The 19,035-nt window shown below is 35.8% G+C and overlaps 1 protein-coding gene across 33 annotated transcripts in view; it reads right to left on the bottom strand.

The window, feature by feature from the left end:
• Window positions 1-19,035, bottom strand: part of PBRM1 (polybromo 1) — a 123,060-nt gene that overhangs the window by 19,031 nt on the left and 84,994 nt on the right. For all 33 annotated transcript variants that reach the window (XM_031957569.1, XM_031957611.1, XM_031957615.1 and 30 more), the window contains 8 exons: window positions 11,383-11,568; window positions 10,580-10,737; window positions 9,499-9,765; window positions 6,087-6,232; window positions 3,513-3,670; window positions 2,694-2,877; window positions 1,086-1,296; window positions 106-307 (listed from right to left, as the gene is read on the bottom strand). In XM_031957569.1, coding sequence (XP_031813429.1) covers window positions 106-307; window positions 1,086-1,296; window positions 2,694-2,877; window positions 3,513-3,670; window positions 6,087-6,232; window positions 9,499-9,765; window positions 10,580-10,737; window positions 11,383-11,568 — 1,512 coding nt within the window. The remainder of the gene's footprint in view (window positions 1-105; window positions 308-1,085; window positions 1,297-2,693; window positions 2,878-3,512; window positions 3,671-6,086; window positions 6,233-9,498; window positions 9,766-10,579; window positions 10,738-11,382; window positions 11,569-19,035) is intronic.

The raw sequence follows: 19,035 nt of genomic DNA, 5'->3' as shown, positions 1-19,035 counted from the left end.
TTTTCATATTTCTGAGTAACACACAATGACCGAAGGGTGAAAATATGGATAAGTGGTTTTAGAAAAGGTGTGATGAGATGAAAAGTTTGACTGAAATCTATTTACCTTCATATTCTGCCTTCTTGGTTGTCTCTAAGTTTCTCCATTCTGTTCCTACAAGCCTACTGAGCTCTCCAAAGGAGTAGTCTGGATGCTGAGCTTTAATCACAGCTCTCATCTCACTGCTAAAGAGGATGTAGCCACTCATGTTGATCTTCCTTTTGGAGCCTTCCTTCTTAGAGCTGCCTTTAGCAGACTTAGGAGTAGACTGCAAGATAGAAAACCCTGAGTTGTCTAGAGTGCAAATGGAGTTTGTTAACTGCCTAAAGTTTCTGGACTCCAGAAAAACATGATTTAATAATTATTGTTGTGGATTGATGTTACAGAGATGCCAGGTTTTAAGCTGACCATTATTTTAGTGGAGGGGGAAAGCACCTAAGCATAAATAGTACTTGGTACTTGTTGTAGTATGTAAGAAATTAATATTCCACAGGACTCAGGCATTACAACCTGTAATAGTGACCTCATAATTAGGGCTTGAGAAAATTCTGAATGGAAAAATATCATTAATAATCATCTCAAAACATAGCAAGATGAGTTTTCCAAACAAAAATAGGCTAGTAAAGCATAGACAATAGTAAATAGGTGGCCAGTCCTATGGAAAGCCAGAGAGTAACTGTGAAATGTCATTCCTTATTGCTCTTAAAGACAAAGCAGGATAAATGTTCCCATGATTTGAAAAACTAGTGGTTTTATTTATTTATTTTTTAAAAATCACTTCCTTTGAAGGTTTAAAAATAATTAAGTAAATTGAATTTTTTAGTTCATTTTTGTTTCGGTAGGTTATTATATGTAAGTCCATAAAGACCCAGAGAATAAGAGATGAAATCTGATATTACGTTTGTTTTTTCAATTAAGCAATTTTCCATTCTGACCCCCTCTTTTCATGTCCCTGCATCTCCCATTCTCCTCGAGCTAAAGAAGGGTTTTCTCCACAAATGGAAAAACAAAGCAACCCTCTTTCTTTTGCTTCATGTTATTTTTACCTGTGGAGGAGTGTAGGGCATAATGTCCAGATCATTGGCCAGTGGAGTCTGAAGCTGCGGCAAAGAGGGGGCTTCAATGACTTCACCTTCCTCTTCTCCCATCTCTTCAATATCATCATCACCACCTTCCAGTTCAGCAAATTTTGCTTCTAGCAACTGAATCTTCTTCTCCAATAAGGGTGAGGGTTCCTTCTGTGGAACTATGGGTTTTCTGAGATGGAGAAATGGCAGAGAAAATAATACATAGAATGGAGCACAACAGACTTCTAAGTCTCTGATTTTTTACTTCTTGATAACTATTTTAGAAAAAAAGGCTATTTTAAGTCAGAAGGCTGTGGCATGTCAAAGCATCACCTAATGTCATGATTCTCTTTAAGAATGAAGGACAAGAGGCAGCTAGGTAGTGCTGTGGATAGACTATAAGCCCTGAAGTCAGGAGGACCTGAGTTCAAACTTGACCTCAGACACTTAACACTGCCTAGCTGTGTGACCCTGGACAAGTCACTTAACCCCAATTGCCTCAGGGGAAAAAAAGAACAAAGGACAAATAACAACAATTGTAGAGGAAATCTTGTTCCAGATACTAGCTTAAATAGGTATTTACCAAGCAACACTGTCATTTATCATATAAAATATTTGTTTTTCAAGCATTCTGTTAAGTACCTCAGTTTTTTTGTTATTGTTGTTGTGTTTTTTTTTTTTTTGGGGGGGGGAGGGGGTTCCAAAACTTTACTATCATATAATAATGATGTGGAGCGACGGTTTACTGCTTGTCTCAATCTAGTCTCATCCTTTCCAAATTTTACATTTTACATATTATTCCTATAACCCAAGTAACTTGATTGTTCAAAACTTCATAATCATCAAGATTTTTAGACTTCATTGCAAATGGGACCAAAAATGCTAATGTAATCTTAAGAGACATGTGATGATCAGACCTGAGGGAAGTGATTGTTCTTCCTGTGTGCTAGCCTGGGTTGACCACATTTGGAATATTATGTTCAGTTCTTCTGAGAGCCTTATTTTAGGGAAGGGCATTAATAAATTGGAGGGGATCCAAAGAAAAACCACTGAGATGGTGAAGAGGCCAGAGACTCTGACTCTGCCATAAGAGAACTGGATGAAAGAACTCTGGGGACATTTAGTCTGGAAAAGAAGGCTGGAAGGGTTGGGGGGTGCACATGCTGGCTCTCCAGGGGAAGGAATAGACTTGTTATGCTTGATTCTAGAAGGCAGAAACAAGCACAATGTCTAAGGGAAGCCTTCAAGAAAGCAGTTCAAACCAAGATCAGTGAACACTTGCTGGTAAGTTGTAGAGAGAATTCCTGTTGAGTGTTTGGATGGATGTGCGGGGTACTTTGGAGAAACCTCTAATATCCCTTTTAACTCACTATGTGATTCTGAACTAGCTGAAGCAGACAGTTTAAACACAGTAAGTAATTTCCTTTCCCCATTTAACCTAACAAATATTTTCTTTTTAAAGTATATGTATACTAGTCTTATTCTATAAAATCAAGAGTCAGTCAAAAATAACTGACTACACAATTTTTACATTAATCTTAAAAGCCAAAAGAAAAGGTTTTTTCCTTTAAAATTTTCATATTTTACCTGAAATAGTAGATTTCGTCATCTACCACTTTAGCAGAGAGTGAAAATCTCTTCAGCCCTTTGAATTTCTTCATCTGTTTGTCACTCTCATTATAGCGGCTCTCACAAAGCAGAACATCATTCTCTGGTATTTCAGTTGGTCTGCAGGACAGGAAATCCTTGAAGGACAACACAGCACACTTTCCTAAAAAAATAAGTAGGTTAAATCAAGTCACGTGGCAACACTACTATCTAAAAAACCCAAGTGCAATTAGTCTGTTTTGATTGGCACACAGCGGGTGCTTAATAAATATTTAATCCGTACCCTTCCCTGCTTTAACCATCCTCTATAAGGGATTTCTTTTAAAGTGTGTGTGTGTGGGGGGGGAATAGGGGGCAGAAGGACATGCTTAATAATAATAAAAGTAATGAAACCTATATGTAAAATCTGACATTCAAAAAGCCCCTTATATTTGATAGTTTATAGTTAATTTGATAATTTAAAACACATAATAATTAATCCCAAAATCTGTTGCAGTGGATTTAAAAGAAAATATGTAAACTGTGAAAAAAAACCCAGATTATCAATAAAAATGTCTTCAGTGCCAGAACCAAATAAACTAGTAACAGTAAAGTGGGAATAAAGATGAGGAAATCGAGAAAGACAAAGTCATGTAAGCAAGCAAGAAAAGTATTCTAGAGTGAAGATCCTATAAGATGACTATTTGTAATCCATGACACTGGCTCTCTGTTTCTGATTTTTTGGCAATTATAGAAATGATTCTGATAGAAACAACAAAAAGCTCTGGCCCACCAAGATCTTGATGTATGAATATTTACCCAGGATACATGTCATAGGACAGGTTTCTTCCAAATTGCTTAGAAACACTTCTTTTTTATAGAACATTTTTGTTGGCTCATGTTCTGTTTCTTCAGGGTGAATGAAGATGGGGCCAAAGAAATAGGCAGCACCGTCCCGGACCCATAGTTTTTCAATTCTACAAAGAAGAGAAGTTTCCAGAAAAGTGGGAATCAGATTGGATTTATAAAGCCTAACCTATTAAGATGAGTTTTTAAAAAATCAACATCATTTCTATGCAGATGATTCTAAGATCTGATCCATCCCTAATCTCTTTCTTTACTGCCCTTCTTGCCTTTCACTTGCCTAATGGACATCTCAGGCAGGATATCCCATACATGTCTTAAATCCAATATATTCCACATGCCCTCTGAGATTGTTTATCACCCTCTTCTCTTTGACACTTTTGTATCTTATGATTTTGTGACATTGTTCCCTGTCCTGCTTGTCCAAACTGCTTCTTTTCAGTTTCTTTAGCTGAATTTTTCCTCCAGATCAGGCCTACTACCTAGTGCCTTCTCTGTCCTGCAACCTTTCTTCCTCCTATTTCATCTAGTTAGTGTTCTCATCAGCTTCAATGTACCATCTCTATGTAGATGATTCCTAGATTATTTGCAAGACTTTCCAGATCTTCAATCATATCACTGACTATTGGACATCTCAAAGTGCTTGTTCCAGACACTTCAAATTCAACATGTCCAAAACAACTCACTCCAATTATCCTCTTCTTCCAATGTTTTCTTCTTTTTAACTTTCCTTATGTTGTCAAGGGGACCAGCATTTGACTAGTCACTTGGGCTTGGGATGCCGCTTGATTCCTTACTCACACTCATTCCACAGAAATAATTTATGTCAGTTTGCCATTTATACTTTCACAAAATTTCTCTCCTGCGTCCTGTCTCATTCTGGTTAGTTTCCTTGCCTTTCCTCTCTCCCTGTTACATTCAATCCTCCTCTTGGTTGCAAAAGTCACATTATTAAGGTGTAGGTTGGCTTATGTCATCCTTTTTACTCAACAAACTCCAATAGTTCCGTGGGAATTCTAGGATCAAATACTCAATCTTGTACCTGGATTTAAAAGCTCTTCACAAACTTTCCCATCTTCTTACACTTTACTCCTTTCCAAATGTCCTATGACACTGACTGACCTCTTTGCCATTCAATCAATCAATTCATAAACATTTCTGAAGTGCCTACAATCCACAGCTAGGTGGCTCGGTGCATAGAGCGCTAGGTCTGGAGTTGGGAAGACCTGGGTTTGCTGGGTTCTGTTTGTCTTAATCAAGTGGAAAAGAAAATGGCCAAGAAAATCTCAGAGACATTCAGGCGTGGTGGGAAAGAGTGGGACATAAACAACCACAAAGAGCACAGGCACTGTGCCAAGTGCTGGGGAGACAAAAGATGATCTCTGCCTTCAAGGAGTTTGCAGTTTAATGGGGCAGAATGCATGCAAACCATGCTTACAAAGGGGAAGCTATACAGGCTGAACAAGAAATAATTGGCTGGATGGCACTAGAATTAAGAGGGGCCAAAGAAGCTCCCTGGAGAAGGCATGTAAAGGAAGCCAGGGAGGTCAGAGGTCAAAGGGCACATTGTGGGCCTGAGGAACAGCTCTACAGGGTTCTCAGAGCAGAGATGCAGTCTTGATGTAGAAGACCTGGAGGTCAGCGCCCCTGGACTGACGGGTCTGTGCTGAAGAGCAAGGGGCCAAGATTAGGAGCCTCTTGGATACATTTCTAGACCTCACAGAATGCCACTCAAGTTGACTCTGGAGAGGGGGCAGGCATGTGGGTGGGGAGGGTTCCATGCCTTCTGTTGTTTCTCTCCCTCCTGTCTCTCTGCACATCTCAGCTCCAGAGCTTCCTTCTGCAAGGAGCCTGTCTTGGTTCTCCCCACTACCAGTACCTTCCTCTGAGAAGAGCTCCCATTTATACCACAGACACGGGACATTTGCCTACTATCTCTCTCATTAGAACATGAGCTCCTTGAGGGTGGGGTCCATTTTCTTGCCTTCCTCTGCATCCCCAGCACTTGGCCCAGTGCCTGGAACATTGTAAATTCTTAATAAATGGGGGAAAAATCAGTATCTCTTGAACATTTAGAGGGCAGGCACTACCTAGAGTAATTTCAACAGTCACCTTTATGATGAAAAGAACTTTTTTCCTAATTTTTTAAAAGTAATTTTAGTATGAGCACCCATTGAGGAAAGGGAACAGAATGTTTAGCGGCTCCAAGAACAGCAGTTTCTGAGCTGCTTGGTTTGTCCCAGGGATGTCCGAGTGCCTTGCCGTGGGTCAAATAGTGCCACAGCACAGATTCCAGTCTCTCCCATCAAGTGACATAAGAAAAGAGAGAAATTCTGGGTATGGATGCAAAGTGGGGCTAGGAATCTTTCATATAGGTTGCTACCCCAGGATTCAAATGACCTCGCAGCTCTTAAATCTATACCATATTCTTTATTACCAACTCTATTTCTCATTGGACTGCTGATTAAAAAAAAAATCCATAATATTTTAAAAGCTATGCTTTTCTAATGGGGGAAAAAAATTACTCACCTGCCCACTCGAGGTCTTACTAAGCCATGAGATTTTATGAAAACACAATCTCCAACCTTCAGCCACATATCATTATAGCGAAGTTGTTCAAAATAGTGGCAGCCTGGTTCCCCATTAGACATTTCTACTGGAACATCTTCTTTCTCCTACGGTAAAATATATAGTAAACACATGATTTGAGAAATGAAACTGAGCATCACAGGAAATGTTTATGGATATGAAAAGGAAGACAGATATTTATAGAACATTAACTGAAAAAAATTAAACTTCCATCAAAGACATGAATGTTGAAGTAAACCAAAGAGCCAGTCCTGAGATCTATCTTGCCATTAATCAAGACTTTTTAACTTCTCATAGTACTGCACTTGAAACCTATTATAACCTACACCAATGAATCTAGAAACAGCCAGATGCCTAAGTGGATAGTGCACTGCAGAGTCAGACTCCCGACTTCTTAAGAGTGAAATAAAATGAAAGAATGGTATGAAATGCAATCAAAATGCCTAAAGAAAAATGGAAAATAGAGAGACACTAAAGAACCCACAAACAAAGATATGGTAGAAAAACTACTGGACACAACTGTGGCTCAATCTTGTTACTGTTTGTGTTGTACAGACATGTCTGACTCTTTGTGAACCATTTGAGGTTTCTTGGCCAAGATGCTGGAGTGGTTTGACATTGTCTTTTCATGCCATTTAAAAAAAACAAAACTTTTTTTTTTTTTGGGGGGGGGGAGGTGCAACTTGGGGTTATGTGACTTGCTGGGAAGTGTTAAGTGTCCGAGGCTGGATTTGAATTCAGGTCCTCCTGATTGCAGAGTTGGTGTTCTATCCAGGGCACCATTGAGTTGTCCCCTCTCCTGATCACTTTACAAATGAGGAAACTTGAGGTCAGCAGGATGAAGTGACTTAGCTAGGTATCTGAGGTCAGATCAGAGTCCAGGAAGAGGAGTACTGCTGACTCCAAGCTGCTACCTGGGAGAGTCTCAGCCTCTGTGGACCTCAGCTTCTTCATCTAAAAAATGAGAGTGTTGCACTTGGTAATCTTTGGGTTCTCTCCTAGCTCTAAATAAAAAATATTTTTTTAATTAACAAAATCAATGTACCAAGGATGGCTAGACAGGCAAAAATAAACTTCCACCTTCTTTCCAGCTTTAAATCTATGCTATGATCCTTATTTCCTAAATCCTGGGAGTTTAATTAAGCAATCCTAACAAGATACTGCCTTAGCCAGGAAACATTTCTTTTTTCTGGCAGCGAGATATAGAAATTAAGGACAATGCTACTTTAGAATATAGTCTTATCTGTAAAATCACATAGTTGGGTATGGTAGAAGAATATGAATAGTATTGAGCAATGAGAAGCAGTGGTTGGAAAAGCAAATTCACAGAAAGCTTGGTGAGAATACTAACTCAAACACATTACTCCCAAAATATTTGAGAATAAAACTAGAAGGATGACAAAGAGATGAAAAGTTGAAAAGATTTGTCAAGCTTTCAATAACTATTTTCTCCCTTAATAATAGTGAAGCCATCTCATCTGAATTTTAATCACAGTTCACAATGCTATAGGACCCAACTTCTTATACTATGGTTTGTGACACCATATAGGGTCTCATTACTGAATGTAGGGGTCATAAAATTATGACTTATTTTTAGTAAATATTTGATTTGTATACCTATTTTATATACTTATACATCTAGGGTCATCTAGGGTAAAAATTTCTTGGATGAAAAGGGGTCACAAGTGGAGAAAGTTTAAGAAATCCTGAAAAGAAGGAAGTAATAGCAAACAAAGATGGGAAAAATAGTTGGACTAAACTAGATATACACAAAGTACACATGAAAGGCAACATAATTTTGAGAGCATCAAAGGATCAATTCCCAAGCACAGTGGGATACTATTTCTTTGTGTTGACAGTGTAAAGATATGGTTTTTTTTTTTAAAAATGAGTTATATAAGCAATCTGAGGAGGGCTAGATTTCTTTTAGTGAAAGGAAAATTCAGCATGAAAGTCTTCATGGAAGAAGGAGGAACCCGAGTTAGACTCTGATGGAATTAAAAATGTTAACAGGGAGAGTTGTAGAAGGACTTCATTTTAGGAATGGGGAGAATGACTTGAACAAATGCATGGTAAGAGAGGCCTCAAAAGATCCAGATATAATGAGTCCATTTTGGCCAGAATGTAGAATGCATGACAAGAAATGAAGTAAAATTAAAGTTGCAAAGAGAGTTTGAAGTCAGAGTGCAGTTCTTTGGCAAATCCTTAAATACCATGATAAAAAAGCACACATTTATTCTAGAGGCAATAGAAACTGAAGGTTTTTGAGAAGGAAACTGATACCAGCTTTGTACATGCAGAAGATTATTTTGACAACTATGTGAATAGATCATAGGACAGTAGAGGCAGAAACAAGAATAATATTAGGAAGATATATGAAAGGGGTAGTGGTGGGGAACAGCTGTTTGTTCTCCAGTTGTTTTTTTTGTTTTTTTTGTAATGCTCGACTCTGACCTCATTGGGGATTTTTTGGCAGAGATGCTGGAATGGTTTGCCATTTCTTTCTCCCACTCATTTTACAGATGAGGAAACTGAGGCAAACAGTTAAGTGACTTGTCCAGGGTCATCCAGCTGGGAAGTGCCTGAGGCCACATTAGAACTCAGTTCTTCCTGAGTCCAGGCCGAGTGCTCTGGGTACTATGGTGCTATCTCGCTGCCTGGATGCTAGTTTATGGACTGAATGAACATCAAATTCCTGAGACTAATTAATTATTTTAAAAAATGGCAATTGAGAGAGTATAAAAACAAAACTTGTTATAAGCAGTCAATCAAAACAAATTCCCAAATTAACCATGTCAAAAAAAAAAAAAAAAAAAAAAAAAAGGCTCATTCTGCACTAAGTCTAGCACCTTTTTATGTAGGTGACAGTATGCTTCCTCAAGAGTTTTCTGGAATTATATGTGAAGTCATTTACATCAATGGGAGTTTCCAATCTTCAAAACACAATCCAAACTATACAACTAGCTAGTTTGTATAGTTTGTACTATGTAAATACATTTTCCAACAATTTTCAAACTCTGATCAATATAATAGGTTTAGACTAACAGTTTGTATCAAGTACTCAAGTAAGCTCAAAATGAATTCATGACTTGAATATTAAAGATCAGACCATTAAAAAAAAAAAAAAAGAAACGAAACAGATTGGATACTTTTCATAGTTAATAACTAAGAAGAGAGTTCTTAATTATGTAAGGGATAGAGATGATCACCAAAAAACAGATAATTTAAACTACAGAAAATTGTTTAAATTCTTTTTATTCACCTCTCTCACTATGGTTACAATACCAGGTAGGACTGCTTTATGAATGTTTCTTTAAAAATGTAAAACCCTTTATGACATTCTTCCCCATACCTTTTCCAGGTTGAGGAAAGTATCTGCTCCTTTACTGTCCTCTAAAGTTTCAGTGTGCTTCTCATCATCCAATTTATCTGTATTTGCAAATACAGAAGCAACACGCACCACAGGTAGAGGCACATCACGTGGGATAAACCTAACGGAACTGACAGGCATGGTCCACAGTTTAATTTTCTTGAAAGATTTTGTTTTGGCAGAATATCGTGACTCACAGACATAAACATCTTCATCTCGAAAGGTTTCTGGGCACAGTTTGAAATATTCCTGTTAAATAAAGCAATAACATCAGATTATAAAATGAAATTAAATTACTTAAAAAAAACCCAAATGACTAAATACTAAAGGCTGTATAAAGATAAAAAATGAAAACAATTGCTGTTCTCAAAGATCTTTCAATTTATCATAGGAAGCAATACCCATATATGACATGTAATGAAACACAGAATAAAAAAATACACAGTTTGCAAAGCTTTTCTCACAACTAGTCTATAAGGAAAGAAGTTAAATTAGGATAATCTTTAAATTACATGAAGAAACCAAAATTCTGAAAGATTAATGATTTGCCCAAAATCACTTAGGGAGGGATTCTGACTCAGGTCCCCCAAGTGCAGGATCATGATACCTCCCAAAGTCATGACTGCCGCTGAGACTGTTCTTTGACCACACTATAACCTAGGGAAGTGGCATTCCATCCAATGTACCACATTACCTCTAGGCCTTAGTTTCCTGATCTTTGAAATTTACATCCTAGGTTTACTTTTCTAGTATCCTTTTCCCCTAGCATTGGGATACAGCAAAATGAAAATCTAAAGATAGACAAATCCCTAAAAGTTCATTTCAGTTTTTCTTTGAAAATCACCCTTCAATTAAGAAAACACATTAATCTGATTAAACATTTTGTATCTGCTAACTAGTTCTTGTGAAAAACTAACCCTCACTATATATAAAGTAGTTAATTATTTCCCTAATTTTTTTTTTTAATATAGTTTTGGAGGGGTATGTGTGTATGTATGTTTGTGTAGGATATGTTTCATGTTTCATTATAAAACAGGCAATGAATTCAAAGCTAGTAACTTACCTTAACAAACATGACTACACATTTGCCTAGGATTTTGCTAACAGGTACTTTGTTGTAATAATCACTCTTAAAAACTTCTTTTTCCAAAAATTTTCGTGTAGCAAGGTGGAATGTTTCATTTGGACGATAAAACCAACAGCCACACAACCATTTTTCACCTAAAATAAATAAAAGGGAAAAAAATACCACAAGAAAGAAAAATGTTAGAAAAAAGCAATTTAATCCATTAATCTTTTTAGGATCCAAACTCAGTAATGAGAACCTGTATACCCCTTAATTTCATTGTCAATGCATGCTCAAAAGAGCTAAACTAGTCTTTCACCAAATTCCTAAAAACAAATAAGCAAGGAAAAAACAGTTTAGTTACATTATACGCTAAAGGGTTAACCTCGTATCCTCCACCTCTCTGTATCTTAAAACATATGGAATTTCTTTACATTCCATTACTTCTATCCACAGTAGCTCTTTCCTCCTGTCTATCAATGCATGTCTCTTCTCTAAAACCCATTTGTTAATATTCTTTCCTGAAAGGAAGCCTTTTAGTTAGACCTAAATGTTGAAGAAACATAGGTTATTCCATATTTTCTTGTAAATAGATTGCTTTTAAAGTATTCATATCATGTGAACATTATTTCAACTTGATTGTAAACTTAAAGGATAGCAGGAATTTGGGATTTTGTTTTACAAACAATAGGTGCTTGATTACCATTTAGTGACAGACTTCTATCTACTGAAAGAACATATGCTTCCAAAGAATCCTGTGTACCTCCTTACTGCAGGCCTAGGGAGACTTTGGCACTCACCGGCAGAATCTTCCCATAGTCTTTCAATACAGACTATGTGTGGTTGGAGATTGGCTTCTGCTGGCTCCACATAAACATAATCCCCAACGTGGTACATGCTGTTCTTGAAGCTACAGTCCTGGCTGTATGTTCGATGTAAGATAGAGAGGCCTGTGCCTCCAGAAGAGTCCTCACTCTTTTCAGCTTCTTATTTCACAAAGGAGAGGAAAAAAACAAACAAACAAAAAACATTAAAAATAAAATTGAGAATAGAAAGGCTTTTACTATTTTATCTACTGAAAAAGGTTCTACATTACCCCCATTGTATATGGTGTTTGCTTTTGGTTTTAGAAAGATTCTACACTCTCCCTCCCCACCATGACTCTATTTTATAGGGTTTTTAGCATAACTAGGTATTATACTTTGTTAAAGACTCTGCATTTAATGAGATTGTCATATATTATGTTTTTAATGTGATTATACCGTTTTTTTAAATTAATGAATCATCTTTGCATCCCTGGTATAAAAAAAAATCAACTTGATTATAATGAATAATTTCTTTGACTTATAGTCTGTCTGAGACAGTTTTATTTCTAATTTTTGATCAATATTCATTAATAATATAGATTTATAGTTTTCCTTCTATGTTTTATTCTCTTGTTTAGGAATTAAGATTAAATTTGTCTCATAAAACAATTCTTATAGGATGCTTTCTCAATTTTTGAGAATAAATGTGAAGTCCATACTTAATATTATTAATATGTGAAAAAAGAGATTCTTTGCCTCAACTGCTCACCTAGGCTTAATTGGGTGCAGCCTTAGGTAAACTGAGACCTGTTGAAGACCGGTGGCTTAAAAAGGCCATTGCATCCAGGCCCATCTCCAGTCTTTCTGATCTATATCCTGCCATCGGACCTAGAGGGCTCTGGAGAGGAAAGTAAGATAGGTGGCCTTGCCCAGACTTTCCTTACTTAAATCTAATTCACTTCCCTATATCATGATTCTCTTAGACAATGAAGGGTAAACAACAACAACTTGAAATACCAAAACTGGGAATCATTAGGATTAGGAAGGTATTTTGTTTTTTTTTTACTTTACAGCTAGTTTTCTATTTCTTTTTCTGGGATTATTTAAAATCTCTGCAAGGTAGTCTGATAATTAAGGTATATTTTTAAAGGCTTTTTTTTTGGTGTATGTGTTTTCTCAGTTTTGTTAGTATTTGACTGAATACAATAGATTCCAAATATTCTTTTTATTTCTTTAGGTTTTGTTTTAACTTTACCTTACTCATTTGTTATTTTATTTGATTTTCTGTTCTCTTCATTTTAGTCATATCAACTAAAGGTTTATCAATCTTATTAATTAGTCTTTTCAAAGAACCTGTTTTTAATGTTTTGATTTCTACTTTTTTGTTTCTAGATATCTATTTCCCCTCTAATTCTTACTATTTCTTCTTTTGCACTTATTTTAGGTTTTTTATTTGTTGGATTTCCAATTTTTTGAATGCATACTCAACTCAGTAATTGTCTCTTTTTTTTCTATGTGTTAATAAGTGTGTTAATGTATGTATTGAAGGGATATGATCTTTTAGAGGAAATTTTAGCTGCATCCCAGAAATTTTGGTATGATGTTTCTTCACAATCATATTCTTTCACATAAATATTGTTTCTATGATCTGTTCTTTGAGTCACTTATTATTTAAATTATTAAATCTTTTCTTTTAATTAAAGCTTTTTATTTTCAAAACGTATGCATGGATAATTTTTTAACATTAACCCTTGCAAAACCTTGTATTCTAATTCCCACTCTCCTTCCCTAGATGGCAAGTTATTTATGCTAAACATAGAAAAAATATATGCATACATATTTATACAATTGTCTTGCTGCACAAGAAAAATGAAATCAAAAAGAAAAAATGTGAAAGAAAATAAAATTCAAGCAAACAACAAAAGAAGTAAAAATGCTATGTTGTGATCCACACTCAGTTCCCACAGTTCTGTCTCTGGGTGTAGATGGATCTCTTCATCACAAGATCATTAGAACTGGCATCAGTCATCTCACTGTTGAAAAGAGCCATGTCCATCAAAATTGATCATCGTATAATCTTGCCGTTGCCGTGTATAATGATTTCTTGGTTCTGCACACTTCACTTAGCATCAATTCATGTAAGTCTCTCCAGGCCTCTTTGAAATCATCCTGCTGATCATTTCTTACAGAACAATAATATTCTATAACATTCAAATGTCATAATTTGTTCAGCTATTCTCCTACTCAGATGGGCATCCACTCAGTTTCCAGTTTCTAATCACTACAAAAAGGGCTGCTACAAATGTTTTTGCATATGTGGGTCCCTTTTCCTTCTCTAAGATCTTTTTGGGATGCAGGCCCAATAGAAACAGTGTTGGTTCAAAGGGTAAGCACAGTTTGATAACTTTTTGAGCATAGTTCCAAACTGCTCTCCAGAATGACTGGATCTGTTTACAACTCCACCAACAATACATCAGTGTCCCAGTTTTCCCACATTCCCTCCAACATCTGTCATTATCTTTTCCCATCTCTTAGCCAATGTGAGAGTTATGTAGTGGTACCTCAGAGTTGTCTCATTTTGCACTTCTCTGATCGATAGTGATTTAGAGCACCTTTTCATAAGACTAGAAATGGTTTCAATTTCTTCATCTGAAAATTGTCTGTGCATATCCATTTATCAATAGGAGAATTTGAATCAATAAGGCCTTTATCAGGACTTGAATGTAAAAATTTTTTCTTAGTTTATTGCTTCCCTTCTAATCTGGTCTGCATTAGTTTTGTTTGTACATAAACTTTTAAACTAAATATAATCAAAATTTTCTATTTTGCATCCAATAATGAACTCCAGTTCTTATCTGGCCATAGATTCCTGCTTTCTCCACAGATCTGAGAGGTAAACCATTCTTTGTGCTTCTAATTTGCTTATAATATCGTTCTTTATGTCTAAATTGTGAACCTATTTCAACCTTACCTTGGTATACGGGGTTAGGTATGGTTCAATGCCCAATTTCTGCCATACTAGTTTCCAAATTGTTAAATCTTTTATTTAGCTTTCTTTGTGTTCTTTGAACCAATGACTATATTTATTGTGCTATGGCCTATAAAGGATGTATTTATTATTTCTGCCCTTTTACAACTATTTGCAAATACTTGCGCCATAACATTGAATTTTTGTTAGATTATATTCCATATAATATTGAAAAGTATGTGTGTATGTATACAAACGTGTGTGTGTGATGTATATGTGTGTATACACACACATATACATCACACACACACACACATTTGCAGCACTATAGAAGATGCCATTAAGTCTTTTAGTTTTAGTTTTTCCAGCAATTTATTCTGTTCTATATTTTCCCTTTCATCTTTCTGTTAAGACACCTAACATTGAAAGGGATATTGAAATCTCCGATCATTTATAGTGTATTCTTGTACCTATTAACATTCCTTTATGACTTTGGATACTAAGACATTTGGACCCTATAAATTTAGCACTAGTGGTTTGTCAATGTTTCCTTTCAGGATATGATTTATTTGTCCATCTTTGCTATTTTTAAGATTTGTTTTGTTTTGTTATGTTTGCTTTTTTGAAATAACTTAATGCATAATAAACTGGTTTCCACTTCCATAACAAACATTCTAGAGAACATCACGGAACCATGCCCAAAGGGCTATAAAACTGTGCATACCCTTTGACCCAGCAGTGCCATTACTGGGTCTATATCCCAAGGAAATCATAAAGGACAGAAAAGAATACATATGTGCAAAAAATGTTTGTAGTAACTTTTTTTTGTGGTAACAAAGAATTGGAAAATGAGTAGATGTCCATCAATTGGGGAATGTCCACAACTGAATAAGTTGTGATGGAATGGCTGAATAGGTTGTAGTATATGAAGTTAATGGAGTAATACTGTTTTATAAAAAATGATGAATAAGCTGATTTTAAAAAGGCCTGAAAAGATTTAAACGAACTGATGCTGAGTGAAACAAGCAGAACCAGAAATACACTGTACACAATAACAGCAACAATGTAGGATGATCAATTATGTAAGACTTGGTTCTTCTCAGTGGTTCAGTGACCCAAAACAATCTCAACAGACTTGGTCAGAAAATGCCATCTACATTGAGACAAAGAACTATGGAGATTGAATGTAAATCAACACATGCCATGTTCACTTCTTTTTTCTGTTTTTCCCCCCTCTCCCATGGTTTTTCCCTTTTGCTCTAATTTTTCTCTCCCAACATGATTCATAAAGCAATGTGTGTATATTAAAAATAAATGAAAAATCTAATAATTTAATCTACTCACATTAAAAATTATTAGAGTTGGGTTTATATTTTCCTCCATTTGTCTCTATGTAGCTTCAGTTACTTTAGCTATTTACTTTAGTATTTAGTATCTTTTAGGATACCCAATTCTTTTTTAAAAACTGTATTTTATTTTTTCAAATACATGCAAAGATAGTTTTAAACATTCATCTTTGCAAAACCTTGTATTCCAAATTCTTTTCCCTCCCTCACTTCCTCTCCCCTAGATAGCAAGCAATCTGATATAAGTTAAACACATTCTAAATATATTTCCATATTTGTCAACCCCCACAAGAAAAATCAGCTCAAAAGGGGGAAAAAACCCACAAGGAAAAAAAAAACAAGCAAACAAAAGGTGAAAATACTATGCTTTGATACACATTCAATCTGAATGTAGATGGCTCTGTGCATCACAAGTCCATTGGAACAGCTCTGAATCATCTCATTGTTGAAATGAGTCAAGACCATCACAGTTCATAATCACATAATCTTGTTGCTGCATACAATGTTCTCTTGCTTTTGTTCACTTCGCTCAACATCAGTTCATGTAAGTCTTCCCAGGCTTTTCTGAAACTGGCTTGCTCATCATTTCTTACAGAACAGTAATATTCCATTTTATTCAGCCATTCTCCATATGATGGGAGAATACCTAATTTTTACCTCTTTTCCCCTCTCCCCAATCCTGCTTCCTGTTTCTCTTTGGGGTTTTACTTGTTAACTCTTTTTTTCCTTCCTGCATTTATCTAGTTACTTTCCCCTTTTTTTCCTCCTTTCAGTCAAGTAGATTTCCTCTACTTCTCCCTTTTAATTAGTTGTTTTTTAAATTTAATTTTCCTCTATTCACTATCCCTCCCCTCTTTTTCTGCCAACTCTAGACCATTATTCTCCAGTTCACTGTTCTTAGGCTTAGGTAGTCTCTTCTTATTGTCTGCATTCTTGATGGAATCAAAACTTCCAAGATATAAATGTAAAGTGACAGTGAAAAACAATGTAGTTCCATCCCTTCTCATCATTATTTATACAGTCTACTACTGGGTTCTAAGCTTTTTCTGGTTAGCGGTTCACCATTTGCCTCAAAATCTCCATTGAGTCCATGGCCAAAAACTCTCAGCATGGATAGCCCCCAGAAGCTCCTCTTCTAAGGCAAGATGAATGGTATTTTCAAGCATCAAACATTTGTGTTATTTGTTCTCCTTTTATATTTGAAGGTTTTTCATACAGTTGATTGCAGAATTTATTTTATTCTCATTGGAATGATTAAATTTAAACACTATGTGTTTTCAAGTTTGCAGCCTTGTTTTTCTTGGGAGGTAACTTATGGATTCTTTTAATTAGGATTTCATTTTTGTATGCAGAGTACTAGGCAGTTTTTTGTATTATTTCTTGCATTATGGTAATCAAGTTTTTTGACCTGTTGTGTTCTTCTGGGAGACTTATAATCTTTCAGTTCTCTCTCCACATCCTATCTTTGAAATCAATGTTTTTTTTTTTTTCTTTTAAAAATGAAGCACTTTCTTTAAATGTTTTTGCCTTTTGTTTCTTCTAGACAGACCTTCCCTTTTGTGTATTTGCATTTTCATTCTCTCTTGTTTCTTGATTCATCATTGCAACAAGTTTTTCCTATTCTGTTGATTATTTCTACTGTGCAGATCTTAAATTCTACTCTCACAATACTCATTTCTTTTTAAAAATCACTCAGGAACAGCAAGTTGTGGTTCTATTTTCACCTTATATTCCACAGGGTCATTTGTCTCATCAAGTGTTGTTTATTCATAGATTTTCAAATACATTTATGAAACTTGGCTTCCAAATTTCCTTTTTTTAATTAATGTCCATCTGCCTTCCTTCCTTCATTGATTTAATCATTTATGCTGAAGGTCTCTTGAGTTTTTCTTACTCATTAGATCTTTGGTAATTTTAGTTTTTTTCCCCCACTCTATTTCTCCCTATTGTTCACTTTCTTTCTTTTTTTAAAAATTAAAGCTTTTTATTTACAAGATATATTCATGGGTAATTTTTCAGCATTGACAATTGCAAAACCTTTTGTCCAATTTTTCCACTCCTACCCCCCACCCCTTCCCCCAGATGACAGAATGACCAATACATGTTAAACATTTTAAAGTGTAAGTTAAATACAATATATGTATACATGTCCATACAGTTATTTTGCTGTACAAAAAGAATCGGACTTTTAAATAGTGTACAATTAGCCTGTGGAGGAAATCAAAAATGCAGGCAGACAAAAATAGAGGGATTGGGAATTCTATGTAGTGGTTCATAGTCATTTCCCAGAGTTCTTTCGCTGGGTGTAGCTGGTTCAGTTCCTTACTGCTCTATTGGAACTGATTTGGTTCATCTCATTGTTGAAGAACATCCATCAGAACTGGTCATCATATAGTATTGTTGTTGAAGTATATAATGATCTCCTGGTCCTGCTCGTTTCACTCAGCATCAGTTCATGTAAGTCTCTCCAGGCCTTTCTGAAATCATCCTGCTGGTCATTTCTTACAGAACAATAATATTCCATAATATTCATATACCACAATTTATTCAGCCATTCTCCAAATGATGAGCATCCACTCAGTTTCCAGTTTCTGGTCACTACAAAGAGGGCTGCCACAAACATTTTTGCACATACAGGTCCCTTTCCCTTCTTTAAGATCTCTTTGGGACATAAGTCTAGTAGTAACACTGGTGGATCAAAGGGTATGCAAAGCTTGATAACTTTTTGAGCATAGTTCCAAATCATTCTCCAGAATGGCTGGATGTATTCACAATTCCACCAATAATGTATGTGTCCCAGTTTTCCCACATCCCCTCCAACATTCCACATTATCTTTCCCTGTCATTCTAGCCAATGTGACAAGTGTGTAGTGGTATCTCAGAGTTCTCTTAATTTGCATTTCTCTGATTAATAATGACTTGGAGCATCTTTTCATATGGCTAGAAATAGTTTCAACTTCTTCATCTGAGTATTGTCTGTTCATATCCTTTGACCATTTATCAATTGGGGAATGGCTTGATTTCTTATAAATTAGAGTCAATTGTCTATATATTTTGGAAATGAGGAATGAGGTCTTTATCAAAACCTTTGATGGTAAAAAAAATATTTTCCCAGTTTATTGCTTCTCTTCTAATCTTGTCTGCATTAGTTTTGTTTGTACAAAAACTTTTCAATTTGATATAATCAAAACTTTTTACTTTGTGATCAATTTGCTGAGTCACTTCTGGTCCTGGATGGGCACAGCCAGATTCTGTTAAGCTCTGGCGTCCTTCAGAGTTCCCTCTACCCTAGGCTCTAATTTCTCTGCTGGTTCGTTACTCCACAACCAAAGC

The sequence above is a fragment of the Sarcophilus harrisii genome, chromosome 1 (genome assembly GCF_902635505.1).
Source record: "Sarcophilus harrisii chromosome 1, mSarHar1.11, whole genome shotgun sequence".
In the NCBI taxonomy this organism is placed as follows: Eukaryota; Metazoa; Chordata; class Mammalia; order Dasyuromorphia; family Dasyuridae; genus Sarcophilus; species Sarcophilus harrisii.
This window is presented reverse-complemented; position numbering and strand designations above follow the sequence as displayed.